Genomic DNA, 27,112 nt, shown 5'->3' with positions numbered 1-27,112 from the left:
CACTAGCAGCTCAATCTTGACATATTCAAATATTTAAGGGGCAGACAAAACTTCCATTGCCAATTAGAGAGGAAAAAATATATTCTGGAAGCTATGTCAGATAGCTGCATTTCATTAATTGTGAACAAGTCATGACACTATTATTCTTGTATGATGAAGCAAGAGGTCTTGGAATTATAAAGTATTTATTTTGCACGTTTATTTAAGGTAGAAAGCAGATCAATATTCAACATTTGCACAAGAGTGAAAGATGTCCTTAAAAAAGAATATACAATATAAGGAGATAGAGAACATAAGTTTCCTTCTCTTATATTCAACTGAAATCCTTTCACAATAGGTGTGCAATGTTCCACATAAAACTACTTACCTTATCAACATGTTCCTTAGAATTGTGAAGTCACAGTGTTCACCATTTTCAACTGTGGGGAAGAAGGTAAAATGTATGTTAAGACAGTGTAACCAAAACTTGTGCCATACAGGAGGTAGAGGGAGATATTGAGATTGAATATATTTGAGCATTAATGTTTTCCTATGTATAAATCTCCCATTTCCCTACACGTGCCCCCATATTTCTTTTCCAGAGAGAATTTTACACTTTTCATTCCAGATTACGTCAAAAAGCTTAACAGACACATCACTCAACCTACCACTGAAATGCAGTAGCTGTTGGAGGGTACGTAACATTTCACAAGCTCAGAGCAGAAAGTGAAGAACAATTTTCAAATGAAACAGGTGAATTTAAAGTGACACCAACTTTAAAAAAATTGTGTTAATTTTTTCATCTATATTGTTACAAATAGCACCTAAGATTACTATAACTGAAAGATGAGAGAGTTCTAAATGTCAATGTGTACTTAATGAAACTAACTAAATAATGGCTGTTTAATGTACAGCTTCCTCTACATGGGGAAGTCTCAGTGCAACAGAGAGAAAAATATTTAAGATATATCATAAGAAAATGTGATTGTAAAATAAATTGGTAGGGGAATTCAGGGGCAAGTGTAGTACTTTAAATTACACTTAAAAAAATTGATTAGATTTCAAGTTGACAGTGCCTCTATGCAAGTAGAAAGCAATAATCCCAACTGCATTTAATCATGATTCTGGAACAGACATCCATATATAGGTTTGCAAAGAGCCACTGAACCCTGTACTATCTGAGACAAATTCCATATAGATATGTTACAAATTTTGGATTGCCATATTACCACATAAAAATACAAAATCAATTTTACAAGTGAAGTGACATCAAATTTGATACCAGGTAAGGTCTGCAAATTTAACAGATATAACTTCGAAAAATTTACTGTTGTAATGTCTGAACTTCATAGTACTGGAAGCAGACACAAATAAACCACACTTTTATGCATCACCTTTAAAATATTTACATACGAGTAAAGGTATTTAAACAATCCAGGAACTTTAAGACTATATTTGACTTCGCCAGAGAGCAAGGGTAAGAAAAATCAGCACATAACTGACTAAACTCATTTTCCTAATCCCCAGTGTCCTGATTTGCCAACTTCTTCCCCAAATAAGGCTCCAACACACCAAGCCACGTGCCATCACACCCACCATGTGACCTCTCCTGAGAACAAAGTCTATCAGGATCAGGAAAATCCTGTTTTTAAAATGTTGCGTGTATTATGTATATTTACTTCAGAAAGACCAAATCTATCTTTAATTACACCCAATTAATCAAAAGTTCTTAAATTAAAAAGGAACTATGTAATCTGACAAAGAATCCTACAGTAAAAGAAAAATGTAGTACACTATATTGACAGCAAATCCCTTTTCAAATGAGAGTTATAAAAGTTTGTTTTTAAAGTAAAGAACGGTAGCACCATTTAGTATTTCAAATGTCTAAACCAAGAGCCTTAACATCCCCCCCCCCAATGTTCTACTGCAGCTGGTTTATACTCTACACCAAAACCCATTTCCTGTCAGACATGCACTTCAAAGAACTACAGCACTTCCTTTAACGTATATGTACATAGTGTGCTGTTTTGTTTAGTACTGCATTAACTTGGTTCACAGTTAAGCTGCTTTAAAAAAAATTGGCTTCATAAAGTGTATGGATAAGACAATTATTGTGGTAAATACAATGTAAAACAATCTATGGTGGTCACTCCAACGTATGTTGCAGCTGGGTGCATACATATGCAAACCAAAGATACAATAAAACTTCCGGTTTCAGAGTAGCAGCCGTGTTAGTCTGTATCCGCAAAAAGAACAGGAGTACTTGTGGCACCTTAGAGACTAACAAATTTATTTGAGCATAAGCTTTCGTGGGCTACAGCTCACTTCATCGGATGCATGGTGCCACAAATACTCCTGTTCTTTTTTTAATAGAACTTCCCTTCGCAAAGGCAGCTGTTGAAGCCTCTGTGTTTGGGTTTTCATATACCACATTTATCATGCATGCAAAGAGATAATGAATGGTATGCAGCAGGCAAATAATATTAAATAATAACAGTTCTCATAAAAACCAGTTATCTTCAAATCTATACTAAAGCAACAAACTACATATATTTCCACTTACAACAGGTACAAAAAAGCAAATATCAAACTTTAATTAGACTTTACATGGGTTGTTAAATGAAAATGCATCTTTGAACTTAATGTAAGATAAAATTTTCAGCATGTTCAACTCTAAGGTCAACAGCTTTAGGGAAAACAACAATTTATTATAGTCTAGTGAAAATAAGATAATCTGCCAGGAATTTTAAATTGTATTTATTCTAGCCTAGATGATCAAACAAACATCCCTAATGTGAAAGCCCCTTGAAACGAGAGACTAGGAAACGGATAGTTTATGTAATAAACCATATGGACATTTCTGCAACACTGAAGTGGAAATATTATGAGCACTAGTAAACAGCTGAACATCAAGCATAATCTTGTTTATGTAATGAAGTATGAACTGAAATTAAAGTAAGATACTGCAGTTTAATTACAGTTCACTGGAATATACCTCCATGGGTCTTGAACAGATTATTCATAAGCAAAAACTTAAGTATATCTTTTATAAAACATTTAACTTTGGCAAGACTGCATTTGTTCTGAGGCTGGAAAAAGATGCTTTACACAAACTGTAGCACTGCTGAACAAAATCTGCAGGTTTTATTAAGTTTTCAGGTGCAAATACTTTAAAGTAAGTTAAGTGTTTGAAGCAAAGACTGCAGTTTTTTTACATCTCAAGTATGCACTTACATTACAATTAATAAAAAAGCGACAAATATTGAAGAAAAGTTTACCTTCCGCAACACCCCAAGGATATTGCCTTCCTCTGACTCTCTTGCCATTGACTTCAATGATAGTATTACTACCTACCACAGCAAGAGGTAAACGGTCCTAAAAGATACAAAAAAGTATGATTTTTCAATACCAACGTGTCTTCTGCCTAAAGATATTGAAATAAAGCATAAGTATAAACTTGATACAAAACAAAGTGGAGTTTTATTATTCTGTAATCCAGCTCACCAAAAGTTCAGGGAAGCTTGTACTATTACTGATATGTACCAGTTACAGGAGATTTATCCAACTTTGAAATTCTCTGTATTCTGATTGGTCTGTAAATCTGATACAGTGATTTTATAGATCATATAGCATGCAACCCCATGTACTGATTAACAAGGGTTGTCAGCCAGTCTGAGTACAGGGTTTTGATCACTGGTTATTTCTCAACCTTTACAGTGATTATGTAATTCACTAGTCTTAATGGCTACTATAATGTTTGCTTTGACTGAATCTTGTACTCATAACTTTCGAATTGATTGTGATCAAAAATGGCTGCCTTGGCTGATGCAGAACTCAAATTTACATAAAAGAAAAGCTGTCAATTAGTTGAAAGCAATATTTTACAAAGTTAACACCATCTCTCTCCTACCTCTATTCTGCTTTTCAGTGTATAGGCTAGCAAGGCTCATCACCAGATCAATTCCTATATCTGTTTGTGTTTATCCTGGGAGAATCCTAGGTCTTCCCCATTCCAATTCTTTTCAATACACAATGCAAACAAAAATATTACATCTTTTCTAGGAAGAAGAACCTTGTTAAACCATTGGGAATAAAAAGAAATATAGCTGGGGAAATGGACTGAGGGAAACAAAATATGATGGAATGCAGTATGAGAGAAGGACCAAGGGTTTTTCAATTGTTTAAAAGTTTGAGCTTTTCGCACTTTGAGGGCCCTTTTTGGTTTTCTGCTGCTTTTCTCCTCAATTGCAGTTTTAGCATACCAATCACTAGAGGGTGCTTCTATTTAACTCTGTAATAAGCGTACCCTGTGCGGTTGCACACCTATGCTTTGGGCCTCCAAGTTTATTACTTATTTAAAAAAAAAAAAAAAAAAAAACCCAAAAAAAATTTAAAAAAAAAAAAAAAAAAAAAAAAAAAAAAACCCTACCAATTATTCTACAGCACTGGTTCAAAACACAAGAGTGTTACTGAAGTGTTCTTGACCACTGATTAATATTTTTAAATAAGGGATTTAGCACAGAATATTGTTACTATATTCAACAGGAAATGCTTTTAAATAAATTATTTGTATTATGGCAGCACTCAGGAATCCCAAACAAGGTTCAAGGACCCACTATGCTACACACAGTACAGACAAGGTAGAATGCAGCCATTGTTCCAGAGTTCACAAATGGACATCAAACAGGTAGATGAAACAAACAATGGAGATGGATTGGAAGGATAAGGAGGTAATAAACTCTCATAAAAGAGTTAATTAAATGTATATTGACTATAGTTTTTATTCTAAAATTTACTTTTAAGTAGGGTTGTTGATTAATCGCAGTTAACTCAAGTGATTAACTCAAAAAATTAATCGCGATTAAAAAAATTACTCACAATGAATCAGTTTTAATCACACTGTTAAAGAATAGAATACCAATTGAAATTTAAATATTTTGAATGTTTTTCTACGTTTTCAAATATATTGATTTCAATTACACCACAGAATACAAAGTGTACAGTGCTCACTTTATATTATTTTTATTAAAATATTTGCACTGTAAAAATTAAACAGTATTTTTCAATTCACCCCATAAAAATAATGTAGTGCAATCTCTTTATTGTGAAAGGGCAAATGTAGATTTTTTTGTTACATAACTGAACTTAAAAAAAAACAATGTAAAACTTTAGAGCCTACATGTCCACTTAGTCCTGCTTCTTGTTCAGCCAATCGCTAAGACAAACAAGTTTGTTTACATTTCCATGCTGATGATGCTTAAAAAAATAATGCATTAATTACATTTGTGACTGAACTCTTTGGGGGTATGTCTCCTGCTCTGTGTTTTACCAGCATTCTGCCATATATTTCATGTTATAGCAGTCTTTGATGATGACCCAGCATGTTGTTCGTTTCAAGAACACTTTCACTGCAGATTAGAAATCTCACATTGGTACCTTCTTTGCATTTTGTCAAAAGATAGCTACAGCACTTCACCCAAGGTTTAAGAATCAGAAGTGCCTTCCAAAATCTGAGAGGGATGAGGTGTGGAGCATGCTTTCAGAAGTCTTAAAAGAGCAACAGTCCTATGCGGAAACTACAGAACCCGAACCACCAAAATAGAAAAATCAACCTTCTGCTGGTGGCATCTGACTCGGACTAAGAAAATGAACATGTGTCAGTCTGCACCACTTCGTATCATGAGCATGGACGCATGTCCTCTGGAATGGTGGTTGAAGCATGAAGGGACATACGAATCTTTAGCGCATTTGGCATGTCAATTTCTTGCGACACCGGCTACGACAGTGCCATGAGAATGCCTGTTGTCACTTTCAGGTGACATTGTAAACAAGAAGCGGGTAGCATTGTCTCCTGCACATGTAAACTAACTTGTTTGAGCGATTGGCTGAACAAGAAGTAGGACTGAGTGGACATGTAGGCTCTAAAGTTTTACATTGTTTTGTTTTTGAATGCAGTTATTTTTGTGCATAATTCTAAATTTGTAAGTTCAACTTTCATTATAAAGAGATTGCACTACAGTACTTGTATTAAGTGAATTGAAAAATACTATTTTCTTTTTACAGTGCAAATATTTATAATAAAAAATAAAGTGAGCACTGTACACTTTGTATTCTGTGTTGAAATTGAAATCAATATATTTGAAAATGTGGAAAACATCCAAAAAATTTTAAATAAATGATATTCTATTATAGTTTAAAAGCACAATTATTTTTTTAAAATCACTTGACAGCCCTACTTTTAAACGAAGATTATTCAAAAGCTCATTAAAACGATCTCCAAAAAAGGTCATTAATTCCAACAACAAAATTGCCATCTGCAGGCTTGAATGAAGTTTCTAGTGTGGTCTATCTGTGGGGGGATGGGGCCTGAGTTTAGTGGCCTGCTAAGCAAGGGTAAGAGCTTCCTAACAAGGCTCTAGCCAGATCATCCTTCGATCCCTACTATCTTTAGCATCCCTTGACAAGGGGGTGGGGCTAATTTAGGGAGAACAGGGGTCTAAAAAGCCAGCTCACAAGCAGAGGAGCTAGCAAACCGGAGCAGCAAACAGGGGAGTTCAGTGAGAGAGTGTTCTCCAGGTGAAGGAGGAGTGATTATGTGACCCTTGGGGTGAGTTCGTTGTGTGCTTGCTTGCCATATGCCTGCTTGATTGAAGTTTATAGTTTGGTCTGTGTGCTGAGCCTAGGCTGAGAGCTTCCTAAGAAGTTTCTAGCCTGCCATTCTTTTATACTTAGAATCCCTTGACAAGGGGGCAGGGCTTACTCAGGGAAAATGAGGGTTTAAAAAGCCAGCTTGTAATTGACCAGATGAGCTAGTGAACAGGGGACTTTTGTGAGAGAGTTTAGAGAGGGAGTGCGAGAACCAGAGACACCTAATAAATATTCTCTAACTTAGGCCAATAACCAGCCCACGCAAAAAAATATACACACAGAGAACAAACAAAACCCTGCACGATTAAAAATAATGCAGGCAGAAGTCGAGTAATTGAGTCGGGGGCTATCCAGTATATTGCACTGAATGCAGCATGTATGTTTACCTGCCTTCTGGGCAGGTGGCATGTTTGTGCATTTGGTGCAAGCAACTCATGTCCCTCAGAGACAGAGTACAGGCTCTTGAAACCAAAGTGACTGAACTGAAGGCACAGAGAGACAAAGTGGTACACAGACGAGACTTTCCGGGACACAGTAGAACAGTCCCATCCCAGACTGACAACCCTTATGCTGTTGAGGAGGATGAAAGTCTTGAGGAAGGAGAACATCAAGCTGGAGTGGAGAGAAATGATCCCATAGTTGGAACCCTTGTTCCAGATGATGTCATGGTATCCTCAGTGCGAGAGGATTGTCCAGGGGAGGGAGGACCCCCGTTATTAGGAAGAGACAGGCAATAGTAATGGGGGATTTGATTATTATAAACATAGTTGGGTTTATGATGACCAGGAGAAGTGCATGGTGAATTGCCTGATGAGTGTGAAGGTTATAGATCTCGAGACATTTAGATACACTTATGTGCAGTGCTGGGGAGGAGCTGGTGGTCATGGTACATGTAGGTACCAATGACATAGGGTAGACATAGGGAAATTTAAACTACCACTTATGTCAGCAAAATTTATGTGGCTCAGAGGTGTGAATATTCCACCGCTCTGAGCAACATAAATTATGCTGGCATAAGCACTAATGTGCACAGCACTATGTCAGTGGGAGAGCTGCTCCTGCAGACAGAGCTACTGTCATCCACTGAGGGTGGATTATGTTGACAGGAAGGCTCTCTCTGTCAGCACAGAGCAGCTACACAAGAGATCTTACAGCAGTGCAGCTGCATCAGTACAGCTGTGACACTGTAAGCTCTCTAGTGTAGACATAGCCTTAGGCTGCTAGATGAGTTATTAAAATCCAGGACTTCCTTGGTAGCAGTCTCTGAAACGCTTTCAGATCTACACACAGTCATTTAGACAGGCTGAACTGCAAGGTCTCAATGAGCGGATGAGATTATGGTGTGCAGAGGAGAGATTTAGGTTTATTAGGACCTGGGGAATCTTTTGCGAAAGGAGGAGCCTACATAGGAAAGATGGGCTACACCTAAACCACCACAGAACCAGATTGCTGGCATGTAAAATGTAAGAGGTCACAGAGGTGTTTTTAAACTAAGGGCAGGGGGAAAGATCACAGGTGCAGAGGAGCACACAGTTCAGACAGACACATCCCGTAGTGGAGGATTTATTAAAGGGGATACTCTATATTCTAATAAAGAGGAGAGGATATAACTTGGTAAATACAGGTAGGAACAGAAGCGAAGCAGTCAAACAAAGAAGTCCCATTCCATCACATCACATAAAGGCAGACAACTAAATACTGACAAATTTATAAATGCTATGGTTGAAGTCTAAATACTAAGATGAGTGAACTTGAGTGCCTGGTATTAAATGAGAATATTGATATAACAGGCAACACAGAAACTTGGTGCAATGATGATAACCAATGGGACACAGTAATACCGGGCTACAAAATACATAGGAATGGCAGAGTAGGTTGGGAAGTGGCAGTATATGTGAAAGTCAGCAGAGTAAATATCTTAATTGAATCAAACACTATCACAGAATTTCTATGGATAGAAATTCTATGATTGAATAAGAAGAGTATAGTAGTAGGAATATACTACCAATCACTATACCGGTGACTGTGAAATGCACAGGGAAATTAGAGAGGCTACAAAAACAGAAAACCTAACAATAATGGTGACTTTCAACCATCCCCATGTTGTCTGAGAACATGTTGGCTCAGGATGGGATGCAGAGATAAAATTCCTAGACACCATTAATGACAGCTTCTTGGAGCAGCTAGTCTTGGAGCCCTCAAAAAGGGTAAGATCTTCCCTCTCCCCTATGATGAAAGGAAATTATCTATTGGTGAACAGTATGTTGCAAAATGATCTACCTTTATCTTTTTAACCAGCTTATTTTCTTCTTCATCATCTGTTTCTGGAAATTCGTATATTTTAATTTTGTGCTCTTGGATTTCTTTCATAATCTAAAAGTGAAAACATTGCATTACTAACAGTCAAACAATCAGTAAAATTATTACTGAAGCATGCATTATTTACTTGCTGTCACCTGGTCATTCTACTCCCTCCATTTGGCATTGGGGAATTCTCTGCTTTTTAAACTGACTTTTGCAATGAAGTTAATGCCTCAGATGATTGCTAGTGTACGTGAAAGATAGGTGAAATATACTCAGAAAATCCACCAATAACCTAATTTTTGGAAACTTGTCTGAAATTTAACCGTGGAATTTTCCATTTATTGCACATAATCTAAATAACCTGTTCTTTCAATAAAACTTTCTTCACAAAATTTTGAATGATTTTCAAGCATAGTTAAATAATACAAGTTCCTACTGTAGTTACTGTTGTCACTCCTACTTCTGTTCACCTCCAGCTCAGCTGAATTGGCACTGCTTGAAGCAGTGTCACCTGCCTGTCCCTCTCAGCAGAATTTGTGACAGGTGGACTGACTCCAGTGGCAAGCACAGAACAAAAATGAAAATGTTAGTGAAAATTTAAGAGCAGCTGAGTGTCTTAAAAATTAAGACTCTCACTGTCCTAATTTCTAAATTACCTATTTGAAAGTTATTTTTAATAAATCTGATTTCAGTTGTCCAGAATTTTGGAATAGGAAAGCGCTATATCATTTAAAAACAGACATTGCTGTGGCTAGAGGATGTAGTGTTTTGTATATAATTTTGCAGCTTGAGAGAGGTTTCTAGTATGCAACTCTAGTGCAAGGTTTTATTTTCAAGAGACTGATTTAGGAAAAAAATTGAAGAATGGCAACAAAAATATACAACATATTAAACAAGCTGCATACTTATTAACAATAAGCAACAACATTCTGCCACCTTCCTCCTATCTTTGTATATGAAGTTCTACATGACAGAAATATCTCAAAATGGAATTCATGTCCGCTCTCCCATGGAGAGTGGGAATGGCATTCCCTTTATAGTCCCAAACCCAATTTTTTACCATGCTGTCTACCTATTTTATTAAAATTGTCTTTTCAGAAGCTGGATCCTCTAGAAACTTGCACTAGAAACAGTACAAAAAAAATTAATTTGCCTCTTCACTTTCCCACTCCTCCCACTCCCCTCAAAAGAACAAATTATGCCACTGCGATGATTCACTCTGTAGCCACCGAGGAGATGACTCTTAAGCCTATTCTACAAATCTAATACATGAGAACAATTTTGCAGCCACACCTATATTACAACAATATCACTATCTTTAAAATTTAAATACTGGAGTTCTGATAAGCAGCTTCAGATTAAGTGTCACATATAACGTCCTTTAGCTAGCTACTTGCTCCTCTTTAGTCTTGATGGTTTCATGCACTTAATTTGTTAACATTTCCATATAACCAATGAGACTGGTAAAACAGGCATTTCACACTTTGTTCTATAACTATCTCAACTTTGAAAGCTCCTTTTCATGCTTTCACTGTTAAAGACACAAATTCAGTACACATATTTCACTCATCAAGAATCCCACAGCACTTTTAATATTTCTCCCCCAAGGATAAGATCGTTCCACCAATATATTCAAAACTAGTGATATGTTACACTCAGTTTTGCAGCTTTGAGGTACTGCTTTGAAGTTTAATCTTAACTGTATGAAAAATTAAAATTAATTAATTGCATGGAAACCAAAGCACTAAATCAGGATATGTTGTAAATATATATTAATCTTTCAACTCACCTGTTTTTTAAATTGTTGGCATTCCTCAGGTGTAAGTGTGTCTGCTTTGGCAATAAGTGGAATGATATTGACTTTTTCATGCAGGCGCTTCATAAACTCAATATCCAAAGGCTTAAGTCTGAAAAACAGCATTAGGGTCTTGTAATTTAATTCTTTAAGCACTGAACATTAGATCCCCTAAAAAAATATGCTCTGTTTTCCACAGCATTTATCAAACTTAAGAACATAAGAACAGCTGTCCTGGGTCAGACTTAAGGTCCATCTAGCCCAGTATCCTGTCTTCTGACAGTGGCCAATGCAAGGTGCTGCAGAGGGAATGAACAGAACAGGTAATCATCAAATGATCCATCCCCCATTCTTTTGGGAACTCCCCTCCTTGAGGAAAATGCAATCAATTATATCCACTTCAACTCTCATGTCATGTTTAAGGCTAACCTCTTTAAATGTACAGCTCATATGCACCTGACAGGCAGTCCTGCCCGCACTTTGGAAATGCTGACTTACTGGAAGTAAAATGGATGAGTGCACTTGTTACTGCATAAGTCTCTAACAGTAGCAATAGCATATTGTTCACTTTAATGATTTGATGCTTGAAAGTAGGTTCTGGAGACAAGAAGGTGGAATACCACTGCACATTTATATAAATGAGTAATGTGGGCTATAGGTTTCTTGATAATGCTACAGAAGAGTGATTAACTGGAGCATGAACTCCAGGTCTCTCAGTTTTAAAGTGTTCAATTTTATTCTTTACAAAATAATTTTCAAGTTATTTCTTCTGACAGACTGAGAAGCCACAGCACTGACTAAAATAAAAAGCAAGCTTCTTGACATAGCACTACCAAAGATCTTCAGACGTGACCTTCAGAAATATCCTTGTTTTATCCAAGCCTGGGCCCCTCAAACAGGGAGACCACCAACTATGATTATGTAATGTGGACAGGTATCCACCAGGATGATATCAAATTCATTTTCATTTGTTTCTCCATCCCTGATAGTAAGATCACTATCGAGATTACAATCATAGAAAGATGATCTTGTTAGTGATGGAGATGTGAACCATGTCTGAAGTGTCCTAACTTTGTCTAGCATTTCTGTCTGTTCAGGGTAAAGCAGTTCGGTTGTACGAAAGCTCCAAGTTTTTCCCCAGAGCCCTAAAAATTGGCAGTCTCCCTACACTTTATTCTCATGCATTCTTTCCTATTTTAATTATGGCAGGAATTTATTAATACCACCCACCATTCTTTAAACCAAGAGACCTAAATAATCTAAATACTCTGAAACTTCTTAAATGTTGACTACCATCGCGATGCACAATTAGATAATTTGTTGGATAGTCCTAAACCTTCCATCAATCCTGTGAAACAACCCAACGTTCCCAATACAGTTTGTTGTGAAAGCACTTAAGTGTTTTGAACCACCATAATGTGAGAAAAATTCAGATGCAGCTGACCGTGAAGCAGTTAACCTTGTTAAGCACACTTTTTCAACTTCCTAACCCTTGAGATTATGACTCTCCATGCAGTAAATCAGCCTTTGTGGTTGCCACATCTCAAAAAAGATATATTGGAATTAGGAAAGGTTCAGAAAAAGCAACAAAAATGATTAGGGGTATGGAACAGCATCCATATTAGGAGAGATTAATAAGTCTAGGACTTTTCAGCTTGGAAAAGAGATGACTAAGGGGGGATATGATAGAGGTCTATAAAATCACGACGGGTGTGGAGAAAGTAAATAAGGAACTATTATTTATTCCTTCTCATAACACAAGAACTAGGAGTCACCAAATGAAATTAATAGGCAGCAGGTTTAAAACAAACAAAGGGAAGTATTTCTTCACACAATGCACAGTCAACCTGTGGAACTCTTTGCCAGATAATGTTGTGAAGGCCAAGACCATAAAAGGGTTCAAAAAAGAACTAGATAAATTCATGGAGGATAGGGTCCACCAACGGCTATTAGCCAAGATGGGCAGGGATGGTGTTCCTAGCCTCTGTTTGCTAGAAGCTCAGAATGGGCGATGGGATAGATCACTTGATGATTACCTGTTCATTCCCTCTGGTGTTGGCCACTGTCAGAAGACAGGATACTGAGCTAGATGGACCTATCAAGAACATGGTCTGAAAAGAAAGCCAATTTCCTATCTCTATACAGATGCCCCCCGACTTATGCAATCGTTCTGTTCCGGAAAGCCTTGCGTAACTCGAATTTTGTGTAAGTTGGAAACGTATACCCATATAATATGCAAAAATTTCCGCAACTCCAAAATCCTATTTCTGGTTTATGGAATTTTTTCCGTAAATGCGAAAAATTTGCGTAAGTCAGGTCTTGCGTAACCTGGGGAGCGTCTGTACAAATAAACTTCATGGTGCAGCAGTTTCTCATGGACCTGACCTCCATTCAGAACTTGTCAAGACCACCCCTATAGTCTAAGGCAGAGGTTCCCAAACTTTTCAGGGTCACGCCCCCCCTACGCTTGTCCGACCCTCCCCCACTGAAGCTGGAGTCAAGGGCAGGGGGCACGGCTCTTCTGGAGGATAGGTGGGAGAACATGGACAGGGTTAAGGGGGGACAGGCTGGGGCCAGAGCTGGGGTCAGGTCTGGGGCCAGGGCTAGGAACAGAACTGTGGCCAGGGGCTGGGAGCGGGGGCAAAGCCTCAACTGGGCCGCAATCAGGGGTCAAGGCTGGGAGTGGGGATGGTTATGGAGCTGGTTAGGGGCCAAGGCTGGGGCCGGGTGCAGAGCTGGGGCCACGGCCAGAGCAGAGCTGGGAGCAGAGAGGGGCTGGGTTGTGCTCCCTCGCTGCCCCCCACGGGGGCTAGCCCAGACCCCGCCACCCCACCGAAATGTTCCTCCACGCTGCCCATAGTTTGGGGACCTCTGGTGTAAGGGCTAAGTTTGATAAGAGAGCAACGGAAGTGAATCTATCTCCCCTTCCCCAAGAGATACCTAGCAGTGCTGTCAACCCCCTTTAGGCTAGAGAAAAATAGCTCAAATTCAGAGTCTGTTCTCTTGCCTGCCAATAATGATAACACTAGGCCACCTGAATAGTTCTCTCCTCTTATTTATTTGGAACAGAGTACAAATTGCAAGGTTAAATTAAAATGTACTCTACAGTTACAATGTTTCCCAATTTAAACTGAAACTGACCTACATTTAATTCAATACTCTGAAAAGAACGAAGAACTTTGAGTGTCAACTGTCAACAGTACAGTGGCACATTCTTCACCTAAATGATTGTTCGATAAAGTAGAATACCAATTTGGGTATCAATAGGGAATAAAGTTTGTTACTTTCATTTATTTCTTACATTCTGTGCTTGATATTCTAATATTTTAAATGTAAGATGTATTTGACAAATACAGAGGTGAGGCATTATGACAAAACACCTAGACCTCCAAGACTAATACACCAAGACTAATACTCTAAGATTGTATCTTGGAAACATGCTGCTCTGATTTATAACATGTACAGATATGACTTCAATAAAAAGTTACATTATAAAAAAAAGTTTATACTGGGATTAGATCAAGCCACTGTCAACAGATTTGACTTTGTTTATATTTATACTAACCTCTCATTTAAATTTCTCCCCCACACTTGAATTTAGTACAGGACTGTTCAGGACAGATTGTCAGAACTGGAAAATTAGTGTTATACACTGAATGGATACTACATTAGCAAGGGCGACACAAGCTTCCGCTTCCACCAAAACAACCCAATCCTGGTCTAGAGGACAAAGGCTGAGAATTCTGTTCAGCTTCCATGCTGATTAAGTTATCTGAAGGGCCAAGACAATTAACAAGACTGGCAATTGCATGAAGAGTCCACCGTGAGTGGATTTATTCAGTTTATTTCACTTAAGCAGCTGGGAAACTGGATTCAAATCAGCAAAAGGCTGTGTACATTTCAACTCATCTTGTATTTTTAAAATCTATGAAAAATAGAAATTGTTTGTTCCCATGGACAAATGCTGGAATCTCATTTATTCGGTGCTATCGAACCCAGACGGGCTGGCAAAGGCTAAAAAATTTTAAAATACTACATGCACCTGAATTTCTTTAAATAATATTTATAAGGATTTAAAGCTGTAATCCAATAAACTCTCATGGAAAGGTACTTAGCACTAGCTACTGTATATGTGGAATTAAGTGTTAGCTTTTCAACTATAGTTAAAAAAATCAAAACTTCCATTAAGCATCAAAAACAATGCATATTAGTTTGTTAAGAAAAATCACAAACATGGCGATGTGAGCCCATTTTAGCATGTCCAGGCCAAAAGCTTCAAAATTTAACACAAAACTGAGGGGACAATATACTGAAGCAGAGAGGTATTTCACAATGTCATCGGCTGTTGTAAACAGAAATACTGGAGCTAACAGCCTCAAATAAAAAGGGAGTGGATAATTCCAGGGAGTTTTCCATGAGAAATCCAATTCATAAATGAAAAGGGAGTGAATGATGCCAGGGAGTTTTCCATGAGAGATCCAATCCTGGAACTCAATCCCAATTCTGGGTGACTACTACACCCCAGTTTGTTAATCTACTGGGCATGCCATTGGGTTCACTTAATTTCTCAAGCTATTGCTGAGGGTGTGCGTGGTCTTCAGGTGAAAGGAGCTTGCTGTCCCTGTGTTTATTTTTCAGCAGTTGGGGCAGTCTTTCTGGATTTAATGTGATTATTTTTCATGTACATACAATTTTTATTTAATGAAAATACTTAAGAATTTTAAAACGAAGAGAGCAAAGAAAAGATACCTGCTCTACACATATTTTTACCCATTGTAAATGGCGTTTTGTTTTATTCAGAATAGACAGACAGATTTGTTTCACTTGACAATGACAATTATATAGGCCACAGTGAGCCCAGGAAACAAGATCAGACCATGTAACACCATAAAAAAAAGACGGTTACTTACCTTCTGTAACTGTTGTTCTTCGAGATGTGTTGTTCACGTCCATTCCACATTAGGTGTGCGCGCGCCGCGTGCACGAATCGTCGGAACTTTTTTCCCTCAGCGGCTCCCGTCGGGCCCGCAGGGTCCCCCTTCCCGCCAGAGCGGCGCCCCGCCCTCGCGTATATATATCCCTGCAGGCCCGACCCTCCCTCAGTTCCTTCTTGCCGGTGACTCCGACAGAGGGGAAGGAGGGTGGGAAGTGGAATGGACGTGAACAACACATCTCGAAGAACAACAGTTACAGAAGGTAAGTAACCGTCTTTTCTTCTTCGAGTGCTTGTTCACGTCCATTCCACATTAGGTGACTCGCAAGCTTACCGTTGGAGGAGGGTAGGAGTCAAGGAATAATTGATTGCAGCACCGCCTTGCCTACCACTGCATCATCTCTAGTCTGATGGTGGATCGCGTAGTGTGCTGTGAAGGTATGCACCGACGACCAGGTGGCTGCCTTGCAGATCTCCTGGAGCGGGACCTGTGCCAAGAAGGCCGTCGAGGACGCCTGGGCTCTAGTGGAGTGAGCCCTGATCTGAGGAGCAGGCGTGTTGGCGAGCTCGTAGCATGTACGTATGCAGTGCACTATCCACGCCGACAGGCGTTGCGTAGAAATCGGTTGGCCCTTCATGCGCTCCGCAATGGCCATGAACAGCTGAGACGACTTACGGAAAGGTCGGGTACGGTCCAGATAAAAGGCCAATGCCCGTCGAACATCCAGGGTGTGCAGGCTGCGATGGCTCGGGTCCGTATGGGGCTTAGGGAAGAATACTGGTAAACAAATGTCCTGTCCCATGTGAAAATTCGAAACCACCTTCGGGAAGAATTTAGGGTGAGGCCTAAGCTGCACCTTGTCTTTGTAAAAGATGGTATAAGGGGGCTCCGAGGTGAGGGCCCTCAACTCGGACACTCTCCTAGCCGAGGTAATGGCCACAAGGAACGCGACCTTCCATGAAAGGTGCGTGAGGGAGCAAGAGGCCAGGGGTTCAAAGGGCGGCCCCATAAGTTTTGTGAGAACCAGATTGAGGTTCCACGGGGGAATAGGAGGGCGCGAGTAGGGGAACACCCGCTCCAGACCCTTGAGGAAACGGACCACCGTGGGGTTGGAGAATACGGATCTGCCCGATTCTCCAGGGTGGAACGCCGAAATGGCGGCCAGATGCACCTTAATAGAAGCGGGGGCGAGGCCTTGACGCTTGAGGTGCAGCAAGTAGTCGAGGATCAGAGGTATCGAGGCCTGCAAAGGCTGCGAGTGGTGAGGCGCACACCACAAGGAGAAGCGCTTCCACTTAGCCAGGTAGGCTGCCCTCGTGGAGGGTTTCCTACTACCAAGTAGGATTTGCTGAACCTCGTGTGAACACCTGTGCTCCACCCCACTTAGCCAGAGAGTAGCCATGCCGTGAGATGTAGCGCTGACAGGTTCGGGTGGAGTAGGTGACCTCGATCCTGAGTGATGAGGTCGTGATGTAGGGGAAGGGCCACCGGAGAGGTCACGGAGAGTTCCACCAGAGTTGTGAACCAGTGTTGGCGTGGCCACGCCGGGGCGATTAGGATGACTGTCGCCCTGTCCCTGCGGACCTTCAGGAGGACCTTGTGAATGAGTGGGAACGGGGGAAAGGCGTACTTCAGGCTCCCGCCCCATGGGATAGCAAAGGCGTCTGCCACTGAGCCTGGGCTGTGACCCTGAAACGAGCAGAATTGCGGGCACTGACTGTTGTCTTTGCTGGCAAATAAATCTACCTGGGGAAACCCCCACCTCAGGAAAATGGACCGGAGGACGTCCCGTCTCAGCCGCCACTCGTGCCTGAGGTAGGACCGACTGAGGCGGTCCGCCAGCCCGTTCTGGACCCCGGGAAGATACGCCGCCCGAAGTTGTACTGAATGGGCTATGCAGAAGTCCCAGAGGAGGAGAGCCTCGCGGCAGAGGGGAGAGGACCGGGACCCGCCCTGCTTGTTTATGTAAAACATCGCGGTAGTGTTGTCTGTCAGAACTGACACGCTGTGTCCTTTTATGGTGGCGTGAAAGGTCTGGCAGGCGAGGCGAACCGCTCTCAGCTCCTTTAGGTTGATGTGGAGCAGCCGCTCCTCCCTGGACCACAAGCCCTGAGTGCGCTGGTCCCCTAGGTGCGCACCCCAACCCAGGTCCGACGCGTCTGTCACTAGCGTCAGAGTCGGTTGTGGGGCGGTGAATGGGACCCCTGCGCAAACCTGCTGCTGGTTGAGCCACCAACTGAGGGCATCCGATACCCGAGCCGGGACTGTGACGACCATGTCCAAGGGGTCTCTGTTGGGGCGATATGCCTGAGCCAACCATAGCTGCAGCGGTCGGAGCCGGAGACGGGCGAGCCCGACTACGTGCGTGCACGCTGCCATGTGACCCAGGAGTTGCAGGCAACATCTGGCTGTGGTCGTCGGGAATCGCTGAACGGAGGTTACGGCCTCCTTGATAGCCAGGAATCGGGATACGGGAAGACTTGCCCGTGCCTCTACCGAGTCCAGGGTTGCCCCTATGAAATCCAGCCTCTGTGTGGGGATTAGCGATGACTTGGGCACATTGACCAACAGCCCGAGTTCCCGGAATACTTGCAATGCCAGCGTCACATGGGCGCGGACCTCTGCCTCCGACCGGCCCGCCAGGAGCCAATCGTCCAGGTACGGGTAGACGCGCATCCGTCTTTTTCGAAGAAAGGCGGCTACCACCGACATGCATTTCGTGAAGACACGTGGGGCTGTTGCAAGGCCGAAGGGCAAGACCGTGAACTGGAAATGGCGCTGTTGGACAGTGAAGCGTAGGAAACGCCGATGAGCTCGGCGAATGGCAATGTGAAAATAAGCGTCTTTCATATCGAGGGCAGCGTACCAATCCCCCGGATCCAGGGAAGGGATGATGGTACCAAGGGAGACCATACGGAATCGTGGCTTCTGCAAGTACTGGTTCAGCTTGCGGAGATCCAGGATAGGACGGAGGCCCCCTTTGGCTTTGGGGATGAGGAAGTATCTGGAATAGAACCCTCTTCCTCTGAAGTCCAGAGGAACCTCCTCCACCGCCCCCGCCTCGAGGAGGGTTTGTACCTCCTGTATGAGGAGTTGCTCGTGAGAGGGGTCCCTGAAGAGGGACGGGGGTGGTGGGTGGGAGGGAGGGGGCGAGGAGAACTGGAGGGTGTAACCTGATTCCACCGTGCGCAGGACCCAGCGGTCTGATGTTATATGAGACCAGGCACGGGAAAAATGGGACAGGCGGTCCCTGAAACCCAGGGGTGGATCCGGAGAAGGGATGGGTACGCTGTCCTCGATCGCAGCTTCAAAATCCTTGTTTATTTCCCGGCTGCGTCTTGTTTTGGCCCTGGTTTTGGCCTTGGCTAGGCGTATTGTTGCGCCTACGTCTATTGTCCCTGCCCCGTCTACGGTATGGTTCCTGACGAGGATGATACTGCCTCTGAGGAGGTTGGGGCTTGAACGGCTTCCTCTGTGTCACAGGGGTGTGCATCCCCAAGGACTTAAGGGTAGCCCGAGAGTCCTTGAGGCTGTGTAGCCTGGCGTCAGTCTGCTCTGAGAAAAGACCCGTACCCTCAAACGGCAAGTCTTGGAGGGTATTTTGCACCTCCGGGGGAAGGCCCGAGGATTGCAGCCATGCAGAACGTCTCATCACTACGCCCGACGCAATTGTTCTAGCGGCTGCGTTGGCAGAGTCAAGTGAGGCCTGTAACGACGTTTTGGCTACCGCCTTCCCCTCGTCCACTAGCGCCGCGAACTCAGGTTGTGAACCCTGAGGCAAGGCCTCTTTGAACTTGGACACCGAAGCCCATGAGTTAAAGTTATGTCTATTTAGGATCGCTTGCTGATTTGCTATCCGCAATTGGAGGCCCCCGGACGAATAGACCTTCCTGCCAAAAAGGTCTAGTCGTTTTGCCTCCTTGGCCTTGGGTGCCGGGGCCTGTTGGCCATGCCTTTCCCGTTCATTAACCGCCGAGACGACCAGCGAACATGGGGTCGGGTGGGAGAAGAGAAAGTCAAACCCTTTGGACGGGGCAAAGTACTTCCGTTCTACGCCTTTTGCGGTTGGCGCAGAGGAGGCTGGCGTTTGCCATACGGTCTTATAGTTTGCCTGGACCGTTTTTATAAGCGGGAGCGCGACCCTGGAGGGACCCTCTGGGCTCAGAATGTCCACCATCGGATCCTCCTGCTCAACCGTCTCCTCTGCTTGTAGACCCAAATTAAGGGCCACCCGGCGGAGCAAGTCCTGGTGAGCCCGGTGGTCAATAGGGGGAGGGCCGGATACTGTCGTGCCCGCCACGGCCTCGTCCGGCGAGGAGGAGGAGGTCATGGCCTTCTGAGCTTCCTCGTCCTCCTGTATCTCCTCCTCGGTGGGGCGTCCCTCCGGGGTGCGCCCCCTGTCCCGAGTCAGGGACGGTGCCGAGCTCGGTGCCGAGTCCGCCCTCTCTGCATCCGGTGGTCTGGAGACCGTGGCCTCCGCACGGGAGGTAGGGCGGCACCGTGGGGAGCGGGATCGGTCTCCTGAGGGACCCGACCTCGAAGTCCTGGATGGAGGGCCTTGCTGATGATAGGCCCACGGTGTCCAGAATGGCCACTGCCCAGGATGGGTCCAATGTGGTTGCCAAGAGGCCTCGTGTTCTCTAGCGGCATGCCCTCTGCGGCCATATCTGGAAAGGCCCGAGTCCTCTTCCGACGCTAGGGACGGTGACCTAGAGGGCCATGGCGGTGCCGTGGGGCGGTGCCGGTCCGGTGTCGGGGAGCGGTGCCGTCTGGACCGGGACCGTGAGTACCGGCGTGTCGATCTGGACCGGGAACGGTACCGTTGACCGCGGGACCGGGAGCGGCTGCGGGAGGGTGGTCTTGGGAGTCTCGCCATCGAAGCGTCCCGGCGCCTGCTCGAGCCGGGTTGCTGAGGCGGTGCCACGCTCGCATCGGGCCCTGACTGTTTCGCGGCCCGTTGTGCGGCGGGAAGCCGGGAGTCCACCGAGGCGGAGCTCGACCGGGACCGGCGCCGTGAACGGTGCCGAGATGGCGACCGCGACGGGCGCATCATCGCCGGTTTGCCCTTGGATGGCAGCCGCGGCGGAATGTCTGCAGCGCGGAGTGTGCTTTCGGAGGACAATTCGATGAGGTCCTTTGCCGCCTCAAATGTGTCCGGGGTGGAGGGCTGTTCCAACAGTTCCTCCAGCCCATCCTCCGCGCTCGACGCGCTCGTCCCGGGGCTCGACGGGCCCTTCGGCGCCGGAGCCACTGGTGCCGGGACCTGTACCGGGGCCGTTACGGCCTTGGCCGCACTTGCGGGCTTCGCCGGTGCCGCCTTCTTATGAGGGGAGCGTCCCCGGGCCTTAGGCTGGCCCTTTGCCTTGGCCGGCGAAGAAGATCGGTGCCGGGCATGTTCCCGCCTTGGCGGTGCCGTGGGCTTAGTCTGCGCCGCCGGTGTCGGGTCGCGGACCGATGCCGGGGCGCTCCACACCGAAGCGGACGGTGCCGCGGAAGAGGAGGGCTGTAATGCCGCCTCCATGAGGAGCTGTCTAAGGCGAAATTCCCTCTCTTTCTTGGTTCTGGGCTTGAAGGCCTTACAAATTTTACAGCGCTCCTTTTGGTGAGCTTCCCCGAGGCAACGGAGACACGACTCGTGCGGGTCGCTCACTGGCATAGGCCTGCGGCACGCGGCACACGCCTTAAAGCCTTGGGCGTGCGGCATGCCCCGCCGCCCAGGGCCGGTGCCGGGGTTGACCAAACCCCTATCACCAAGTGATTTTGGTCCTTAGAAGAACTAAACAACTACTTAACACTAAAACTCTTAACTGTAATTATGAACTGCTAACTACTGCTAATGGCTATGCTAAGGGACACTCTCAGGCGAGAGACAGAGTTGTTCCAACGGAACTGAGGGAGGGTCGGGCCTGCAGGGATATATATACGCGAGGGCGGGGCGCCGCTCTGGCGGGAAGGGGGACCCTGCGGGCCCGACGGGAGCCGCTGAGGGAAAAAACTTCCGACGATTCGTGCACGCGGCGCGCGCACACCTAATGTGGAATGGACGTGAACAAGCACTCGAAGAAGAACCAGTAGGAAGTGAGTAATATTCTTTATAGACAAAGCAATATCCTTAAAATAAATAAAAAAAGGGGAAAAAATAGTAAATAAACCTCAGTCACTTTATATTCCTTGAGTACACTTAAGTCTTCTTGATTCAGTTGGTATTTTGGGGCAGTCAGATTCTGGGGTGCAATCCAGACCAGTGAGGGGCTGTGTCACTCCCTGCCCCGTAACCATGGGTACCTCACAATGCTTTACTATTGGAGCTTCCAATCTAAGCTACTCACAACCAGCCTGCCAGTATGCAGGTCACACCCTGAGTATCTGTGTGCTAGACAGCACTGGTTCAGGAGCTCTGATCCCAGCAGCCTATCTACAGCCCTACCCTGGCTTCCACCAGCCTTGGTTTACTACTTTGCAGGGTGACCCTTGCTTTCCATTTCTAGTTTAAAATACAAATGTAACAAGCAGAGAAAGTCACTCACAAATTAATCAAAGTTGTAATACCACAATAAATTGCTGTACACCTCCAATTTCAGATTAACATGGCCCAAGATCAAGTACTCCAAAAGTGCAATTTTCTCTCTCCCCCAGTAGAGAGAAGTCTGACCAAGTTAAAAGTGAGATGGAGTGGATGAAAGTTTGCATAATAGTGAAATCTGTGAATTAAAGTAGAATTTCAGTATTAGGAGTTTTCAACTCACTGAACAAAAGCCATGCTAAGTCCCAGTATGAATTTATGGCAAATATGAACCACTTGAATATATAGGTACATTTCCCCTCCCTTTTGAGTTATCATTTGAGTTCAAAGAAAGTTGAAAATTTGTTGGCTGAGTTCTGGGAGCATCTTCTACAGTTAAAATGTTTAATAAATTGTGTGATAATACAGACAGAATGGCATTAGGGGAATGAAAAACATACGAATGTTCACAAAATGGGATAAACTGACAATTTTTTTCTTCGTAACTAATCTTATTTCTTGGTATTCTGATTTATTACAAATCTGGTTTGTTAGTGTTTGACAAGCCAAATTAAATTACCCCATGAAATTAAACAGCCTGCAGTCTATAAATTGAATAATCCTGACTTGGAATTTTGCATATTTTAGGAATGCCAAAGTTTGAAAGTGCATTTGAGATAGAAATGGGGGGGAAACGCACATTAAAATATTAAGATACTAACCCATGTCCTGAAGGAGCAATGAAGTATAAACAACACTGCACCCTATTATCTGGCATCTGACGTCGATTCACACGAGATTCTGCATTCAGGTAGTCTTCAAACTTACTGTCAATGTAGTCAATAACAGGCTGCCAACTACAGAGTGTACATAAATAAAAACCTGTAAGACCAGTTATACATATCGCATATGCATTAAACATCAATTACTGAGATACACATACTGTTTATCTGTTTTCAGCAAAGTTAGTGTATGTACAGTATTGCTAGCGTATCTAGTTTAAAAATACTGAGATATTTAAATGTCGGAGGAGAGATGGACAAATTATATTCTAAACCACTTTAAAATAACAGAACTCTACTTTTAACTTGAATGTTAGCCAACGCATTCCTAAATCCTAGAAAACTTAGTAAAAGGGAAAGAATAAAGGATTAAATATTTTAAAGGACCATTCAACTCTTAAAAAAAAAGACAAATAGCACCATAGCGTTAAGACAACAGTCCACATGTCCACTGAAAAGCCCTTTAAACACATCTATGCACTGTAATAGTATTAAACTGAACACTTACGAACAGTAACTAAAGGAATACTCTTTACAGGATGTCAAAGAATTCTAATCCTGTGACATCATAGAAATAATTAGTTTCAGCTTCCTGGGAGCATTGATAACGCACAAAAGGCTGAAGATTCTGTTCACATTCGAGCTAGTTAGAGAGAAGCTGAAAGCATTTTAATCAAATTAAAATGGCAATAGGCAACCCAGCTTTTAAAATAAAATTTCTGGCTAATCGAGAAATTGCCAATACAAATGTATAAAAGTTTAAAGAAGTAAACCTTATGATTTAAAAGAAAAATTGGCATTAAAATGAGTTTTGATACTAAATGATCACAAGGACAATATTATTCAAATTTACTTTGGGAGATCATAAGAAAGTAATTTCTTACCAATTGCTATTATCCACTGCATCTCCAAATCCTGGTGTGTCAACTATTGTGAGTAGTAACTGAACACCACCTTCTTTGATTAAAACTTTTGACTGTTCAACCTATAAGATTAAAAGGATTTAAATTCTCATATAGTAGTTATAATACAACAATTATTTTAAGTCACTTATTTCAATGCAAAAAACCCACAGACTCATTGTGTCTAGATAACCATTAGAATACAAAGTATACATCAACAATTATAGACTTGAGGAATTTTACAGTTCAAAATGGAAGCTGCAAAGACTCATTCTGTCTGTCATCTGACTTTTTATTTAAGCTTTAAGACAAAGTGAGGAAAATTGGATACTATCAAAGTTAGAAAATCTATTTGTAAAGTATGTGAAGAGGAGCTTAATATTTTCACTAGCTGATAGCATTATCCAATATTTTGATTGGTTGGCAGCATTATTTTAATTAGTTCCAATTTTATGCAGTTTTAGAACTCACTTAATTAGAAAAGCAAAGTGACCAATACTCATAGAAATTTAGCAAAAAGATCCCAAGGCTTGCACAGTCCATACTACATCTTGTTGCAACTCAGTATACGTATTCTTACATCCATACATGTGGAAGATCATACTAAGAGAAATTACTCCACTTTACTCCCTTTAAAGGAAGTGACTATACTTTTTTAAAAGGTGAGTAAATCCTGAAATCTACTATTTCTATACATTTTGTTTAAAAATATAATTGTTTTAGAAAATTTAGTGTTTGGTAAAAATCAGTCCCAGAACACAGTCTTCCACTATAAATGATTTTATTTTTCAGTTTTAAAAGCAAATAAGCTCCTCCTCTCTCCTTTCCTTAAAAACATATATTGATTCTTATGAATAGTTAGCAAGATTGCCAACATTAAGTGTTGGTTTCTTGGGCAGAGACAACATATATAGCTTTTTAAAAACCCAGCTGGAGCTAGTTTTGCCAATATCTGTTCTACAATATCATCCAATCAGGTTTGGGTTATGTACGCGAAGTCCCTCATCCCACCATGAGGTTATTGGTACGAGCCACCAACTTTGCATTAAATTTGAAGCTAAAATGTGACCCCCCTTTTTCATGAAGGCTTATTAGGGTTAGACAAAACCAAAGGAAACAAGATTATTAATTCTGGTCTTTGTTTCTGTCTATTGCAGTAGTCTATGCAGATTGTTTTTCTACACTATGGTAGAAAGGAGATATGAGAGGCTCAAGTCCTCACAACCACCCTTCCTTGGGGCAGCAATCATATTTCAAGAATGTAGCAGCACTGTTCAATCCTCTGCCACCTTAAGGTGGCAACTGAAGGAATGCACATAATATGCACAGCACTTTCCAAAGTGTAATGTTCCGTACCTCATTGAGTAGCATGGCTAGCAGGACTCTGCTCCAGGACTTATTTAGCTATGTAAACATCAATGACTAACTCTAGGAATGAAAGCTTTTCCATGCACATTAACTCTTTAGCCTTTCAAACAGCCAAGAAGCTTGGTGGTGGTTTTCCTGCTGTTGACTAAGACAACCAATTAAGATCTAGCAAGTTAAATGACCGTTTCCTAGACCTAGACTCAAAGAGATGTCCTAACGTTAAGAAGCTCTGTACTTTATTACCAATCTTGTAAACCATGCAGCCCTCCAGTCATGTTCATTTGAGTGAGCAAACACAAGCTACAGTTTTAGAACACTATTCCTATATATCTGTTTTCTGTATAAAATACTCCCTAGTCTGGGGCCCTTTCAATTTTTGTTCTTATGACAACTTTCCAGTGAAGTACCACTTTCACAAAAGCCTCAATGACAGACATGACTAAAAGCCCGAACTTTTACGAACAATTTCTGTTATTTGGATGGGCTTCCTCACCAATTACATGATGTAATACAATTTTGCTATTTTAGGGTACAGAGCATGTCAGTGATGCAAAGCGGTTTCTTACACATACATAGCTAACTGCAGAACACAGTGAAATCACCACACTTGAAGTCAGCTGCAAGACACATTGCAACCATTTGCCACATGATCCAACTTAAAGTGAGTCACTAACAAATGGATAAATACCTTTAATAAACCAATAAATCTAGAATATAAACTTTGTAGAAAATGAAACAATAGTCTTGCAGAGACAAGACACTGAACATTATTCAAATAAGAGCAAAGAAAGCCAAGTTGCTGAGGAAGATTCAATGTTTAATCCTAAGAATGATTTTTAGCCTCCTCTACATCTTCAAAACTATGAAATATCAGAAAAAGTGTGAATTAATTTATGCAATAAACAGAAGCATCTCCACACCTGAATCATATTGGCTACTAAAAGGATAGATTTTACATTTTGGACACCCTCACTTGTGCCTAAACAGAAAAAAAAAAAATATTACTGGCATGGCTAGCCTTAAGTGCAAGCAACAAACACTATTGCTTGGAACCCTACACAGATTCCACAATGTGTGGTCGGATACCCTGACAAATGGATCAAGAGAGGAGGTACACAAGCCTGGATTCTCCCACCCCACCCTCCAAAGGTGGAACCAGACAAGGCCCAATCACCGAGTGAACTAAGTGAATTTGTGTCCATACATGGCCAAAATCTCAGAACACAGCAACATCTGGAACAGATCCAGACAACTGTAAACTAGTGTCATTCACATTTAGAATCCAACTGTATCCTATCATCTGGTTTTACAAGTATTCCCAAGAGATTAATGAAAAACAAATTAGTTCAAGTCCTGGAATTTAAAACTTTTCTTAACAAATCCATTCCAAATAACCATTTTCCCATGCACTTTAGTTAAGCAGGTCAGATTGGTCTATTACACTGGATCCTATCAAACTAAATACAAGTCTCAGTCTCACTACAGTAGACGCTTGTTTGCAGCAACACTTTGTAAGAGCAACCACTGCTTACTGAGAAACATTTCCCCTGGGAACACTTTCCCGACTGTGAATTGTCGACACTCCCCATGACAGCAATAGCCACTTAGGAGCAACAAAGCAAAAGGGCACCGATATGTTGGTTACTAATGAGCATCTACTGTATTACTATTGGATCAAGCATTCCTATATCACACACCATTTAAAATATTTAACTGATGATCAAATTAAGTGTATTTTACATAAGATCGCTTACTTTATAGTTTCTTCTGAATTAACTTACCTGAAATCAACTCTGCATAATTTTTGTAAAACATTGCCAAAGTCCTGACTGATGTAAGTTGCAAAGTGGAAACTGAAAATCTTTTTGTGTTTAAAAGAATCCTTAGACTGAAACTTA

The 27,112-nt window shown here is 42.4% G+C and overlaps 1 protein-coding gene across 3 annotated transcripts in view; it reads right to left on the bottom strand.

Annotated features, from left to right (window-relative positions):
* LOC112117185 (septin-7) overlaps positions 1 to 27,112 on the bottom strand; it is a 140,037-nt gene that overhangs the window by 19,855 nt on the left and 93,070 nt on the right. For all 3 annotated transcript variants that reach the window (XM_026663456.2, XM_026663455.2, XM_026663454.2), the window contains exons 5-10: positions 23,829 to 23,929; positions 22,885 to 23,019; positions 10,721 to 10,838; positions 8,908 to 9,000; positions 3,258 to 3,354; positions 368 to 419 (exon numbers count right to left, since the gene is read on the bottom strand). In XM_026663456.2, the coding sequence (XP_026519241.1) occupies positions 368 to 419; positions 3,258 to 3,354; positions 8,908 to 9,000; positions 10,721 to 10,838; positions 22,885 to 23,019; positions 23,829 to 23,929 (596 nt within the window). The remainder of the gene's footprint in view (positions 1 to 367; positions 420 to 3,257; positions 3,355 to 8,907; positions 9,001 to 10,720; positions 10,839 to 22,884; positions 23,020 to 23,828; positions 23,930 to 27,112) is intronic.

This window comes from Terrapene carolina, unplaced genomic scaffold (assembly GCF_002925995.2).
Source record: "Terrapene carolina triunguis isolate 2854851 unplaced genomic scaffold, T_m_triunguis-2.0 Scaffold33715, whole genome shotgun sequence".
NCBI classification, from domain to species: Eukaryota; Metazoa; Chordata; order Testudines; family Emydidae; genus Terrapene; species Terrapene triunguis.
This window is presented reverse-complemented; position numbering and strand designations above follow the sequence as displayed.